The sequence below is a fragment of the Dermacentor andersoni genome, chromosome 4, assembly GCF_023375885.2.
Source record: "Dermacentor andersoni chromosome 4, qqDerAnde1_hic_scaffold, whole genome shotgun sequence".
Lineage (NCBI taxonomy): Eukaryota > Metazoa > Arthropoda > Arachnida > Ixodida > Ixodidae > Dermacentor > Dermacentor andersoni.
In genome coordinates this window covers 80,145,758-80,161,409 of record NC_092817.1, presented here as the reverse complement: position 1 = coordinate 80,161,409, position 15,652 = coordinate 80,145,758, and the positions used below count along the sequence as shown (strand labels likewise).

Here is a 15,652-nt window from a genome sequence, read left to right as displayed (position 1 = left end):
GCTCCTCGCGTTCTTCTCAGTGACCGTGGCAAGGCGTTCATTTCGCAAGTTCTCGAGGAAGTTCTTCGGGCCACTAATACCGTCCACAAATCTACTTCTACCTATCATCTGCAAACCAACGGCCTTACTGAGCGCTTCCACTGTACGCTATCCGACATGATTTCCATGTACATCCGTCCTGACCACACTGACTGGGATAAAATTCTTCCTTTTGTGACATTCGCATATAATACTGCTATTCAACGGACTACAGGCTACAGCCCTTTCTTCCTTGTATATGGACGATCTCCTTCTACCATATTCGACACAGAATTCTTTTTAGCACCTTCTTCGCCTAACGCATCGCTTCCAGAAGATTTTGCTGCCCGAATTGCACATTGCCGTCAAATCGCCTGGGAAAGCACAGAAGCTACCCAAGCTGAGCGCAAACGTCACTGCGACAACAAACACTGTGACGTACGTTTTCACCCTGGAGACCAAGTCCTGCTTTGGACTCCAGTCCGCACTCCAGGCCTCTGTGAGAAGTTCCTTCAACGCTACATTGGCGTGTACACCGTTGTGCAGCAAACATCTGCAGCAGGCACGTACCCAGGATTTTTTTTCGGGGGGGGCCCACCACCTCCATCATCATCATCATCATCACAATCATCATCATCATCCTGTTTTATGTCCACTGCAGGAAGAAGGCCTCTCCCTGCGATCTCCGATTACCCCTGTGCTGCGCCAACCGATTCCAACTAGCGCCCGCGAATTTCCTAATTTCATCGCTCCACCTAGTGTTTTGTCGTCCTCGATTGCGTTTCCCTTCTCTTGGGACCCATTCTGTAACCCTAATGGTCCAACGGTTATCTAACCGGCGCATTACATGACCTGCCCAGCTACATTTTTTCCTCTTGATGTCAATTAGAATATCGTCTATACCCGTTCGCTCTCTGATCCAAACCGCTCTCTTTCTCTCTTAATGTTATGCCTATCAATCTTCGTTCGATCGCTCTTTGCGCGGTCCTTAACTTGCTCTGAAGTCTCTGCCCCATATGTCAGCACTGGCAAAATACACTGATTGCATACCTTACTTTTCAATAATAATGGTAAGCTTCCAGTCAGGAGCTGGCAATGTCTGCCGTATGCGATCCAACCTATTTTTATTCTTCTGTGAATTTCCTTCTCATGATCAGGGTTCCGTGTGATTAATTGACCTAAGTAAACGTACTCCTTCACAGTCTCTAGTGGCCGACTGGCGATCCTGATCTCTTGTTCCTTTGCCCGGCTATTTATCATTATCTTAATCTTCTGCATATTAATATTCAACCCCACTCTTACACTCTCTCTGTTAAGGTCGCCAATCATTTGTTGTAACTCCTCTGCATTGTTGTTGAATAGAACAATGTCATCGGCAAACCGAAGGTTGCTGAGATATTTGCCGTCGATCTTTACTCCTAAGCCTTCCCAGTTTAATAGCTTGAATTCTTCTAAGCACGCAGTGAATAGCTTTGGAGAAATTATGTCTCCCTGTCTGACCCCTTTCTCTATATCTATCTCCCTGCTTTTCTTGTGTAGAATTAAGGTAGCTGTAGAACCTCTGTAGATATTCTTACGCGAAGGACGAGTCAGTAAGACGAGAAACTATTTACAGATTATATTTACAACAACGGTTGCAGCGCTGACCGGTTAGATTCACAGCGCGAGCTCAGTTCGTTCTTCCTCCTCTTTTCTGGAGTGATGAAGCCTACGCACCTCGTTCAAACAAACAAATACCACACGCATGTACCAATATTTTCCAAGCTTTTTACGTAAGCGTTCTGTACTCCTTGATTACGTAGTGCCTCTACGATTGCTGGTATCTCTACTGAATCAAATGCCTTTTCGTAATCTATATAAGCCGCATAGAGAGGCTTATTGTACTCTGCAGATTTCGCGATAACCTGATTGATGACATGGATGTGATCAATTGTAAAGTATCTCTTCCTGAAGCCAGCCTGTTCCCTTGGTTGACAAAATCCAGTGCTGCCCTTATTCTATTAGAGATTATTTTGGTAAATATTCTATATAATACTGGGAGCAAGCTAATGGTCCCATAATTCTTCAATTCTTTAACGTCTCCTTTTATGTAGATTAGTATAATGTCTGCATTCTTCCAGTTTTCTGGGACCCTTGCAGTCGATAGACACTTCGTATAAAGAGCAGCCAGTTTTCCAAGCATTATGTCTCCTCCATCATTGATTAAATCGACTGTTATTCCACCTTCTCCTCCCGCTCTTCATCGTTTCATGTCTTACAGGGCCCTTCTGACCTCATCGCTAGTTATAGGAGAGTTTCTGTATCCTGTTCATTACTGTTTCTAAGTGAGGTATCGTGACTCCTCTGGGTACTGTATACAGGTCAGCTTAGAATTTTTCCGCTGCTTTTACTATATCTTCGAGATTGCTGATGGTATTATCCTTCTTATCTTTTAGTGCATACATCATGGTTTGTCCTATGCCAGGTTTCTTTCTTACTGATTTCAGGCTGCGTTCATTTTTTACGGCTTCTTCAGTCTTTCTCATGTTATAGTTTCGAATATCAGTTATTTTCGCCTTGTTGATCAGTTTTGACAGTTCCGCGAATTGCGTAACGCTGTGCGGCCGCCAGTCCCATACAACCGCGTAGAGCGCAGGACTCTGCGATTCTAGACGTACTGCGCTCACCGCGAAAAGTTAGAAAAACACCCACATAAGCACAGCAGAGAAGTGGCTACGTGAGGCGGTTCGTCCGATAACTGTAGAAGCGTCATTCAAAACAAGTAATTGTTCTCCACTTCCGGCGGCGTTTTCTCTATTTCCTTTTTAAATAAAAAGATGTTGATCCATAAATATTCTCATAAACAACGGTTAACTTTTTTATTATTTGCTTTTGCTTGCAGTTTGGTTGTTGCCTTGGCTCTCTCCCTTAGTAGATCGCTTAATTTCTCAACTCCTTGCGATTTTTGTTTCCAGTTGCCAATTTTGCACGAAAAGTGCTATACAATTAGGGAAAAACAGACGAGGTAACGGGCGACAGTCATCTTGCTTATGGGTTTAAGGGTTATTGCAGGGTTTCATGATGGACGCTCTTTCACATTATTTTATTTCCCACCTTATCTAACCCATATCACGTGTATATGGTTCCGGGCATCTGCCAGCGTCGCGGTGAGCCGTAACTCAAGGAAATAATGAAGCAAAGGGATAAGTTAAACGCAATGGGCGTTTTCTCCGGCCGCAACTCGTTCCATGAGAGTACAGACCAGCTGAGTAACAGCCGCATCCCTCTCCTGGTCCCAGGATCAGCCTAAACAAAGAAGGTTGAACTAAGAAAAGCAACAGCTATGCGCGTGACGGTTGAATAGATGGTGACAACTGAACGCATCTAGAGTTAATTGCGCGGGTGCGTAATCTATGAGAAAACCGTCCTTCACATTACAAGAGATTCCGATAACTATACGGCCATCTAAAAGGAGTGAAAAAGGCAGCATAATGCTGACCGATGAACAGCTGCCAAGTCTCAACATTGATCTGGCGGCGCTTTAGGAATGTGTGAGGAGTGGTGGCGTGGGTGGGGAGGGGGGGGGGGGGGGGGTATGCCACTTGATTTCGGGGGGGGCCCGGGCCCCCCCGGGCCCCCCCTTGGGTACGTGCCTGATCTGCAGTGAACTATCTCGTCCGCCCAGTACACTCCGTCACTGACCGGCGCCGCCAAAATGCCGAAATTGTTCACGTCTCGTGGATGAAGCCCTCCACTCCCCGTTTAGATAATCTCTAATCTGCGGCCAGGCTGGCCGCTTCCATGATGGGGGGGAAGTTAGTGTAAGCACTATTAACGTACTTCGTCGTTTTCATTTTTACATAGCCGTCATCATCTTCCCTGTTCTACTTCTTCGCGCATGAGCTGGGGCGTTGCCTTTCTTGGAATAACCAGCGCTGGACAACTTAATCGGTCTCGGTATTATAATATATAAATATTCTGTAAAGTGACAGCATGTTTTTTTTACCTGTTTAGCGCATCGCACGCTGACTACACACAGTCATGCTAGCACATAAAGCAAACACTCCCTTTGTAGGGGCAGTTCCAATCAATTTCCCAAGAAGACAGGGCCATCTCTGTGCCAGTTCACTAGAACTAGGGGAACAAACTATTGTGTAGGGCACACTGTTTTCAGAAATGTGTGACATACAAATTGTGACAAATGAGATTTCCTATACTTCAAGCACTAAAAATTTGGTCGGCTAGTGTGCCCCAGTCACGAAGGGAATACTATCGAACACGTTCTATCAGGCTCTTACTTTTTTAAACTTGACGGTCCCTTAACTATCTTGTTATTGCTAGAATTGAGCTCACTTTCGGTGCTTTTATGCTTCAACATTCTATTTGAAGACATAAAATAAATTATAGCCTGATCACTGGTGTTTTGAATGGATTTAAAGCAGTAATGTAATGCTCAGAGAGCTTTTGAGAATTCTTACATGAAACTTCAGAGAAGAATCTCAAGGAACACAAAAGTAATAATTTGCCATTTTTAGTATAAGTACTGAGAGTAAAAGAAATCTGAAATATACAAAATATGCACCTGGCTTCTAGTTCCAAACTTTCGTAAGTCAGATCACGCAAGAATATTACTATGAAGGTTTGTTGGTGTCAATACTAGCCTTAGTGATGCCCACGCTATGTGGGAAAGCAGTAGCTTTACTAATGTGAAAACTGGTAAGTTCCTATTGTACAGGGAGCATTTGCTTTTACACATTGCAGTAGGTACCTCGTTTGCTTTTTACTGCATTCTTTTAGTCCTTTAGGGGTGTGCGAATATTCAAAACTTTCTGAAACAAATAGGACGATGTCCCATTCTATTCAGTCTTCAAACAGAATAGTCACTAGATTCGTAAATGCGAGTACTTATGCATGGTTTTAGAATATATTAAAATGTCAACTGCACCTAAATAAACATAGAACTGGAGCAAGGGTATGGTAGATTTTTGCTCCTGTAGGCATAGTATAGACATAAAACATGAGAATTTGTGTAGTGGAACAGGCTATGTCACTTAGGTAGCCATACTTCAGGGGCTGTACAGTGATCATTCGCACACTCTGAAGAGCCCTGTGCAAGCAAACAAACTATTTGTTTGCTTCTAATGCTCCGTTTGTGCTTTTAATGAGCAACGCTTTCTAACGTACTATGTAATGACCGAAATTTGCTAACTTTAAGAATACTGGGATGTGAACATCATTTTACATTATTTGTAATAAAGGCTGTTCATTATTTGAAAACTATTTGAAAAGTATCTGACATTCGATTTGCTTTCAAAAATCGCTATTTGCACACCCCTATATTCTTTAGGCTCGCGAAGCAATAGTTGTCAGGTCAGGCAGCATGCAGAAGTCTAGAATTGATTATTGCATTTTATCGGCTGTTCAGTGCAAACAAGGTGGTCTATGTGTGTTGAACCGGCGCTGGAGCCTACATGTCCATTGTTAATTTCCTGTACAGTGCTGCACAGTAATTTGGAGTGTTGCACAATATTTTACAGTAATGAATAAGTACACTCGCACAGTCAAGGTTAAAAAAAAGTAAGAGATTAGACTGCTAGTCAAGCTTTAGTTGAAGGTTGGTCTGAAATTGACTGTGCTCTTGTATGAGTGAAAACTCCACACAACGGGAAGGACCGTTGGTAATAATTTGTACATATGCTGTCGAAATGCTGATGGGTAAAAGCAGCCCACAGTGGCTAAAATAAAGTTGCACTTGACATTTGTGAAACACTATTATCAAAATGACACGCACTCAAGAGCACCTAGAGTTGTTTGAGACATTGTTTAAATAGCCTAGACATTGCATGGGAAAAGACAACGTGAGAGAAGATTGTGTTTTCACTGCTGCTGTCATTTGAAAATGATTGTTGCAGAGTCAAACAAAGTGCAAATGCTGCATCGTTTTATTGAGGAAGTGCTAGGAGCACTGTAGGCTAGCTTTGGTAATATCTCTGGTCGAAGTTTTGTTATCTCAGATTCCTCAATCTGACAAAAATAGTCAAATCTGACAAATAGTTCAAGTTTAGTCATCATTTTAGACAGTGCACTATGTTGCTAGTAGAATTCCAACAGTAATATTTAATAGTGTGTAGAAAAACTTTCAATCAAGTTGATCAATTTCTGTAGGCACAGTAACGAAAGAGTTGAAGGGACACTAAAGAAAAACATTAAACTCAGTTAGATTCATAGATTATTCATCTAGGAGTCGATAATTTTCTGTACACCAATACAGTCAAACCTTGATGCAACGAACTTCAATATAAGGAAATTAAAACATTTATATATTTAATGCCTTCGGGCCTTTAAGGTGAAAAAATAAATGAAATGAAATATATTACAGCGAAACTGTTAGATTCTAGTAGGTCGGGATATTTTGTGGCGTGCTCACCCAAAAAAGGGCAACTAGAAAAGGAGTTTGTGTTTCTGCATAACAGAATTCTTTTCCCGTAAATTTGAATTATGATTGGATACTATGATGTCTGTACATTGTGTGTAAGTCGTACATTATGAATTTTCTGACACATTTTACTTTGAGAAATTCAACAGGCTCAATAACACACTTGCACTAGGCGGAAGGCCTACAAGAATGAGTATGTATGCTGTGGTAATGGTACCACCACTACGGCCACTCGGACAGACCTCAAACAGCAGCTGAAAAAGGGCTTTGTCTTTCAGTTTCTAGGTAACAGATTTATGTTTTCTCATATATTCGAATAACAATCTGAACTATCATGTCTGCAGCTTGTGTGCACGTCGTACTTCATGCATTTTCTGATGCAAATAACCTTTAAATATTAATTTAGTTCAATAAGGCAGTTGCACTCGGCAGACGACCTAGAAGAATGAGGACGTATGCTTCGCATCTGCAGACGTGCGTGCATGCATGATGTATGTTGCATATGGTGGTGGTGCTTGTGTAATGTCTAAGTTCTGCACAAGCTTCGCTGTACATCCAATTTCACAGGATGGAATGCAAGCGGATTTTTTTCTTTTTATTCTTTTTAGTCTATAGAACATCATGCATTTTGAACCTCAATAGAACAAAGGGTGTTTAAATATAACGAAATTTCACTGTAGCCATGCACGAATGCCGATGAAATAAGTGGAAGCTGCCATGGATGCAGTTGGTCAAATGGTTTAATTACATGTGGCTGCTTGCAAATGCACCTCTCAAATCGCGCACCGCCTGACAGAGCAGCTGCCGAAGTGCAGCAGTAAATCTCTCGCTCATCATGTTCCTTATAATGTTCCAAGTGCGACGATAAGATCCTATCGCGGCCCGCGCACCATATGTTATGGGTATATTCTTGGGACCATACTGTGGGTGCGTGGAAAAGCGTGCGAAGGCGAGTTGTAAAACATGGCGGAACTTATGCGCGCTGTATTCCCGCGTTAGCAACAGGGGAAGGGAGCGCACGGTAGCGTGATCAAGTGCGCACAAAGAGGGGAGTGCAGGCCGAGTGAGCCACTGATATGTACTAAACATAGATCAGTGAGCCGAGTGCGCATCTTCACCTCTAACTCAGGCATGGCTGCGCACAGCTGTCAGCACGGCTGAATGCATACGCGGCCTGCGTGCACTGGTTTAGAGGCAATCTGTAGTGGGTGCCAAGGTTTGCGGTGAAGCAAGATATCCGTGGCTTCATGTGCGCTGTCTCCCGCGCAATGAGTGCTGAAGGTTGCGTAATGTCGTGCTTCGGAGACGTGTTAAAGCGAAACGCATACGAAGCATTGGCTCCCCTGTGCCTGCGCTTGTATTCAAGTTAGCATCATTCCAATGTCAGCAACACAATCAGCTGCGGTGAAGTAGACGCAAGTTTCCCATGCTTCGCTTCATACCGCCCATGTCAAGATATCGTCGACACAGCCTGAAACTGTACTAAGGTCGCCTACTCTCAAATTCAACGAAATTAATATTTTTCTCATTAAATTTCTTTTAATTGCCCAAAAAATTTGAACATTTTATGGCTCCTTCCACATAAAAAAAGAAGTACCCATCTGCGACTGTACTTATTTGCATAACAAATCACATTTCAATATAAGGATGCAAAGTGACAAATTTTACAGGCTTCATTATAGTGAGGTTTACCTTATGACTTTGTTGCATAGAAGACTGCACCAGAAGGCTTCACTGCATGCTGCACAATTTGGATCATATGTGCCAAAATGGACGAGTTGATGTATATACCTCATGTGGCCTCACCCCTCTGCTGTTCTCTTTGAATGAACCAGTTCCGATGTCAAATAGGAGGTGCCATACTATCCATAAATCGGTGATGCCATTCCAATTTTCCATTTTCGTCATTTCTTTCACTTGCAAAAGCTCTGTTCTCATTGCAGATGACGAATACGTTATTACAGAAGCCTAATCTTTAAATCTAACTTGACTTATTTTCCTTCAGTGTCCCTTTAGAGTTGGCAAATTAAGATTCCCAATGGTCACTGATGTGGTATAATTTTATGCTAATCTGTGGACCATCTGCTAGCTGTATGCAACATTGTTGTGTGTTACACACATGCATGTCTCATTCTTGTGTTGTTTCCCAGTATATACTTTCATTTCTTTTTGTTTATACCCATCCCTTGCTTTAATTATCCCCTCCTTTTTACTCATTATGCCCCTCCCCCTTCCTCTCTTTTAACTCTCTCTTCTATTTTTTATTTACTGTCCTCCTTCTATGTGCTTTTTTCCTTCCAGGGCAGGCAGGTGCTGTGGTCCTGGTGACTGTTGCCAGCTAGCTCTTTCTTGCTATGATGATTTCTGTGTATACTAATAACAATTAGTGCTCTGTACAATAAACAGTCCCTGTAGCAAAATATTACAAGTTAGCTTCTCCACAATACAAGCCGCCCTTTTGTCTGTAGTAGTGTGCTTTGCAGAGATCATCACTCGCAAATAAAGTGCAATTCACAATTAATGCCATGACTGGAGGTAAATTGCGAGATAAAAGGTGTAGCAACACACAACACATTGTTTGCGGCAACAGTTAAAAAAATCAGCCAAGTAAAACAACACCAAAGTGAGCTCACAAAAGCTTTTATCAAGAAAGCATATCACAAATGCATTTCAATTCCTAAATTTTGCAGCACCTTACAACCACAACAAATGCCATTAGGCATAAGTATATGTCTGAAATTCCACTTGTATTTGAAGAGAAGGCCAGAAAATTTACCCAAATATTGCCTTCACAGGAGAAAGTTACCCGCTTCCTTTTTTTTAATGAGCATTAAACGGCCTCCTTTTAAAACAAAAGGAGCGGCCTGTTTCAGCAGGCTTTTCCTCACGTCTAACACTGTTTCAGCAGAGGTCAAGTGGACTCCTGTGCTTCACTAGCAGGCTTTTCTTGTGCTGCCTGGGCTGCTAAGATAAGGTGCTTGATGCCAAGCATCCACTGACTGACCTGTAAAGAAACGTAGGGGGGGGGTAGGGGGGGGGGGGGTCAGCGGGCAGTATGCGACCAGCGACACTAGCAAGCTCACCTCACTTACGTAGTCCACCATTAGGGAAACATGAAGTGCGTTTGCCTTCTCGTGATTTCCATTCAGAAGCTCTAAGGGAAAGAGCAAAAATACAAAATAAGATCTGTTATATACTTGCAGACAGCTTTTTGTGGCAATAAAGGTAAAGCTACAGGGACACAGCTTCCGCGCATGTGTTACTGTGCCAAGTGTCTTGACTGCAATTGACGGTGCTCTTGGGTTTTTCTTTTTTTAATAGATACTGAATTAGCAAAGCTTCCACGTGTGATGATTTTGCATTTGCCTAAACATGGATAAAGAAAGCAGAGAAATAAGTCAAGTTTTACACTCAGAGCTCTAGTTTGCCTTAGTTTGCTGTTGTAAATAAAATTGTTTTCTCTTGTCCAGCAGATGAGGATGAGGAATTAATGCAGATGAGGAAATGGACATTTTTTTTTTTCAGGAGTGCTCTTACTTGTGGGTGTATTATCACATGTTTGTGTACTACTATTTTTTTTCGACCATAATGCAAAGCACAGGTGGAAGCAAATGCTTGTCTTTACCTACAAGGGGGTGTTGCAAATAACATGTGTGTGCCTGATTATGTGTGTTCTAAAACTTACAAATCGAAACGAGTGCAGATAATATAAGGTTGGTAGAGCTGTGCGATTTACTGATTAACCTTGCATTAATCATTTAACACTAATTAGGACTGATTCTTTTAATCATGAGTAATCAGCTGATGCCGCATGAGCAATAAAATGTTGGCAACAACATGCCTGCTTCGTTTGTTACATGGCAAGAAAGGGAACCATAGACAGAGCAACAATGTTACAGCTAAGGCAGCACCTGCGACCTGTGTACATGTTTCTCAGTAAAACACTTCAACATTCCACTCCAGATATGAAACAAGCTTCCAGTAAATTACAGTTATGAAGTGCGGATACTCTGTGATGAAATAGAATGGACAAATGAGTGTAGAGTTGCAGACTCACCCAGTGCTAACTCGTGCATTCGTTGTTGTACTGGTAGACTGAGCTTTCCCTCCTCCCAAACACTTTTGAATAAATCTAATCGCTTTTTTACATCATCTTGCTTTCTCTTCTGAAATTAAAAAGCCAGCATTAACAGTCTAGACTGAGTGATCTCCTAGAGTGAAAACTGCATTGCCTCATGCTTATTATAAGTACATATACTGCATTACTATGTTTTGTCTCTCTAGCACACATTGCTAAGTGCATGTGAGAAACGGCTTGACGTACCGAACAACATGTTTTGCTGTGCTCACAATGTCATGTCAGATTTGGCAAAACATTTCTCACGCCTTACTATAAGACTTCGTTTGACATCAACGACAGTCAAACACCTCTACATTGAAATGCTTAGGACCTCCAATATACTTCGTTATTCAGGTCACTTCAATCTAAAGATTGCACACCATATTGCTTGGAACAGATTGACTGATGGGCTAGTTGGTTCATTATCACAGAAAGAACAGCACTTCAAGCCGCTGTGGTTCCTCCTTTGTGTCCCGCCTTGAAGCGCTCTTTCTTGGAACAGAGACAGCTAAGCATGTTCAACAAACAAAAACCTCCAATTAATATGAATTCAAGACACACTTAGTGAAATAAGTCGCCAATTTTCTTCTACAATCTTCAACTGACGAAATGTGCGACTGCAGTCGACCTTACAGCACCAAGGTTCCCAGCAAGCTTGATGACGAAATTCGAGAGTGACACTAAGTAGAGCTTCAGAACACCGAATGCCGCTAAACCCTCCCTTGTTGGCTTTTGCCTCTTTCCCACTCTTGGTGGCTTCAACGATGTTGTCCGTTATCAGTTCCAATATAATCAGCTTTAGGTGGAGAACAAAAGCAAGGGGGTAGGGTTTGCAGGTACTGTATTTGCTGTGGAGTGCAGAACCTCTTGTGTGGTCTTCGTTGTGGTGTTCATGACTGGTGCTGTACGTGCTCATTCTAAAGCAGCAAATCAGCTGTCGAGGATGCCCAAGTTTCTTTGATGTAGTCAAATTCGTTGTATTTGTGTTCACTTCAGGGGCATTCATAACACATATAAAAGGTAGTGATTCAGCCAGTAAATATGGAATCCTCTGTAATAAATGTTACTTTGTTGTGGAGGAGCCAGAGTGTACATGAAGTAAAATTATAGTCTGCTTACAATGAATGCACCATTCAAAATAGTAAACACACAACAGAGGAAAAAAAATGACGGGCTACTTTTATCTTTACCTTTAGAGCAAGAGTACAGTTAATATAAGTGAAATAATTTTGTATTTATTATTTTTGTTCTTTTTAGCACTGCACTGTGTTTTTTGTTTTTAGCACTGCACAAGCTGCGAGGCAGAGAAGCTGATTCACACTAACCTCCATGTTCTGTGCATACTGTCTGGCAGCTTTGTTGAGGTTGCTTAGAGTCTCTTCTTTGATGTTTTCTGGGGAACAGGCCGGGGTCGCCTTGGGACTATCATTTACCTCTTCTGCCTCCTTTTGGTCAGCCTTATTACTAGCTTCTGTGAGGTTACCTGAATGGGCTGCTTTGAAAAGCCCAGATGATGTTGCTTGTCCTGAAGAAAAAAAGCAAACGAAATTAGGATAACACAATGCTCATGTTGTGTCGTTGTCGTTTGAAATTTATTCAAAATAGGAAAAGCACACAGGAAATAATGCACAGGACATCTGAATCCCTAGCTCAAAGCTAGTTGGGATCCATGCTAATTATTATTTACAATCATAACGGCAATAGGACAAAGTTTAAATGAATCATATGTACATAAATATTCATTTTTAAACACAAGGCAGGGTACATGTAATAGCTACAACAAGGAATTTGTATGTAGTAACTATACACTGCAAGTGAAAAAGAAAAACAAATGTGTACACCAGCGAGATTAAAACCCCATGCATATAGTAGTGAGTGATAATGGGATTTCACTGATATTGAAAAACATTTTGCTTGTTTTACTTCCAATGGCAAGCTTTTCCACAGGAGTGCTCCAGTGTTGTTTAACCTCCTCCTTCCATATACATTATGCATTTTTGGCAAGAGAAAGTTTCCGTTAAGTGCACTGCATGTATTGCTTCTGGAATGTAAAAAATTAGATAAACTCAAAGGGCAGTTAGTGGTTGTGCTATTATGAGTATGCAGCGCAGTTTTAAAATTCAGTAATAAATTGAAAGGCAGTATGTTTAAACTTTGAAACATCAGCATTGATTTAGCATTGTAATCCGAAAAAGTCATAAATCGCAAGGCCCTTTCCTGAAGTACAATAGGTTCTAGATATGAAATATATGCATTACTCTAAGATGCAATACAGTAGGGTAGATGTCTATAGAATATCCTAAAGTAGATTGCTCTCAGAGTAGTAGTGTCGAAGTTATAACGGCATTTGTACAGCATAAAACAAGCCTTGCTCAACTTTTTACACAGCAATGCAATGTGAGGCTTCCAATGAAGATGCTCATCTAGTGTGACACCCAAGTATTGAATAGAACTCATCCGCTCAAGTATATTATGGTTTAGAGAAAGTGAATGACATTCCCTTAGAGGTGCTTTACATGAAGAAGTAAAGAGAATATATTTAGTTTTCTTGGTATTCAGAGTTAGCTTATGTGACAAGAACCACTGGTTAACACTTCCAAGTTCATTATTAGCCACTTGAAATGTTTTGTCCAAGGAGTCTAGCGCACAAAGTAAAACAGTGTTATCTGCATACATCACAGCAGAGAAGTTTTCTAAGGCATCAGGAAGATCGTTTACAAATAAAGAAAAAAACATTGGCCCCAGTACCGAGCCTTGTGGGACCCCTGTAACAATGTCAGAAACTTCGGATTTGGTATCTGCAATGGCAATTAGTTGTTTTCTGTTGTTGAGATAGCTACCGGAAAATCGAAGAGTTAGACCTTGAAAACCACAGCATTCTAACTTATTTAGCAGTATGTCATGATCTACAGTGTCAAAGGGTTTTCGCACATCTATAAATATGCCTAGGACACTTTTGTTGTTGTTCAAGTGAGAATTTATGTAATCAGACAAAGCTAATACTGCTGTGTTTGTGGATCTTTTAGCTCTAAAACCATGCTGGCAATAAGACAAAATGGATTCACATACAAGAAATGAAGTGATTTGTGGGGCGATAAGTTTTACATAGACGGTGTTTAAGCAACTTAAGACAGATATAGGACGGTAGTTCTATAACAAATTATGGTCCCCATTTTCATAAATTGAAATAACCTTACCGATATTTAATAAGTCTGGATAGGTTGCAGTATAGAAAGAGAGATTGAATATTTTTTCTAATGGCTTGCACAGTATATCAATACAATGCTTTAAGGCCACTGTGGATATTCCATCGTGACCAGTAGAATGTCTGAATGGCATGGTGTTAACTATGGACACTATCTCCTCCGCTGTAATGTCCACAAAACCAAATGAGTTTGTCATCATTTCCGGGTAAGTAATACACGAAAAAAGAGGTACAGTATTAGATATTGCTTGACGAATCGTACAGAAGTACGAGTTAAACGACAATACTAGGGATTCCATAGATTTTGGTTGGTAAGAACTTTATTTGTAGTCCTGCAGAGCTTTCGCCGACGGGGCCTTAAGTCTCTCACATGGGGACATCACATGGGGACGTCCAGCAGGCCTGCTGCCTCACAGGCCTGCTGGACGGCATTCCATAGATATTCCTAAGATTTTCAAGTCTGGCATTGTATATTCTCTAACCGATGGTTTAATTACCAAGTTGATAATGTGCCTTTGAATTACCGGAATTATGGACTATTAAACTTGTGTAGTACTCTTTTTTACAAATACGTATAGCGCTAGTTACTATATTTCGAGCCATATGAAATTTTTGTTCATAGTATTTGTTACCCCTATGTGACTTTACTTTGGTGTGCCAAAAGTCTTTATCTTTAGCTAATTTTAGCAGTCCTTTCTTCATCCAAGGACAGATATAGGGCTCTGCTCCAAGGATTACGATCTCATAATTAGAGCAAGTGAATATGCTTGGAAAAACTTACAGGAATCAAGGACAGAATTATTTTGCTTGCCCTTTAAGGTAAGTAACCATTCATGTCACGTAACAGGAAAATCAGTACTGACTGATTTTGTAGTATTAGTGCCATGGGATGATTGCTGAACTTATTATCCCCACTGGAAGAACTGAGCCAGCTCCAGAACACGGTAATTACGTCATGTCTGGAGCTACTAGCAAATAGGCAGCTCGATCACCTTTGAAGCGATTGAAACTAAATGACGTGCATGGGAATTGCAGTACTTTCGTTGAAGGAGGGAGGTCTTGCTATTTATTAGTTGTTAAAACGCCTTTGGCCGATTTATTTAACAGGCCCTTCTTTGTTTGATGAATGAGCTTAGTTAATATAAGTGCAAATGGTCAGACGCTGTTGCCGGGACAGCTTCTGCGAATGACTAGCAAGACGAGCACAAAGGATTCTGTCTTGGCTTTATTCTCACTTGCCCTTATTCTCGCGCATTGTTGAATGAATTCATAGCCAGTTTCATGTCAGGACGGTAAGCAAGCCCCTTCGGAACAGACCTGAAGGAGGCGGCGCTGTGCCAGTAGCAGACGGTGCATTCTGAGGCTTTATACCATCCTGGGGAAAGGGTACCCTCTTGTTCAAAAGGTTCCTCTTGGGCGCCGCTGCGGCGGGTGTGCCTTGGACGTCAGTGTAGGCGAACACTGGAGGATCGTTCCACGCCTTGTCATCATTCCCTAATTAGTGTCCAGAAAACGAATGTTAGTGCTGCGACGAAGCGTTGCAAAAACTTCGAAGCTTAATAAAATTTTCGGGCGCGTTGCTGCTTAGAGTTGTCCGATGTGAAGTACGACATCTCCAAGAACAGCTGGTTTTGCGTCAGCGTGGAACTTCCACGCGTACCGCTTCATATAACTCGAAGAATACCATCGATACGCGAGTACTAGCAATAAGAAAGTATGTCACGGCTTTTAGAAAACATAACGTTTGATATGGTGTAACGAACACGCCTCAAACTAACGGAAGAAACAAATGAACTGCGTAGAACGCGAAAATGAAACAAGACATTACCTGGCCTGAGCGCCGCCATGTTTGTTGTGGCACGTGCATCGCGTACATGTTCCTGTATTTATGTGT

At 41.5% G+C, this 15,652-nt stretch overlaps 1 protein-coding gene across 1 annotated transcript; it reads right to left on the bottom strand.

Moving 5' to 3' along the window:
• Positions 1–9,216: 9,216 nt before the first annotated feature.
• On the bottom strand, positions 9,217–15,652 carry LOC126536364 (steroid receptor RNA activator 1-like). The gene is made up of 6 exons (XM_050183297.3): positions 15,587–15,652; positions 15,076–15,252; positions 11,879–12,078; positions 10,491–10,599; positions 9,517–9,587; positions 9,217–9,437 (listed from the first exon to the last, which is right to left on the bottom strand). Exons 1-6 carry the CDS (start codon positions 15,603–15,605, stop codon positions 9,345–9,347), a joined length of 669 nt encoding a protein of 222 aa, XP_050039254.1. The 5' UTR covers positions 15,606–15,652; the 3' UTR covers positions 9,217–9,344.

Coding starts and splice junctions, on each gene's coding strand:
- LOC126536364 (XM_050183297.3), bottom strand. Junction 9,588..10,490: donor AATGCACGAGTTAGCACTGG/GTGAGTCTGCAA, acceptor TCTTTCCCTTAG/AGCTTCTGAATGGAAATCAC. Junction 9,438..9,516: donor TGGTGGACTACGTAAGTGAG/GTGAGCTTGCTA, acceptor GTTTCTTTACAG/GTCAGTCAGTGGATGCTTGG.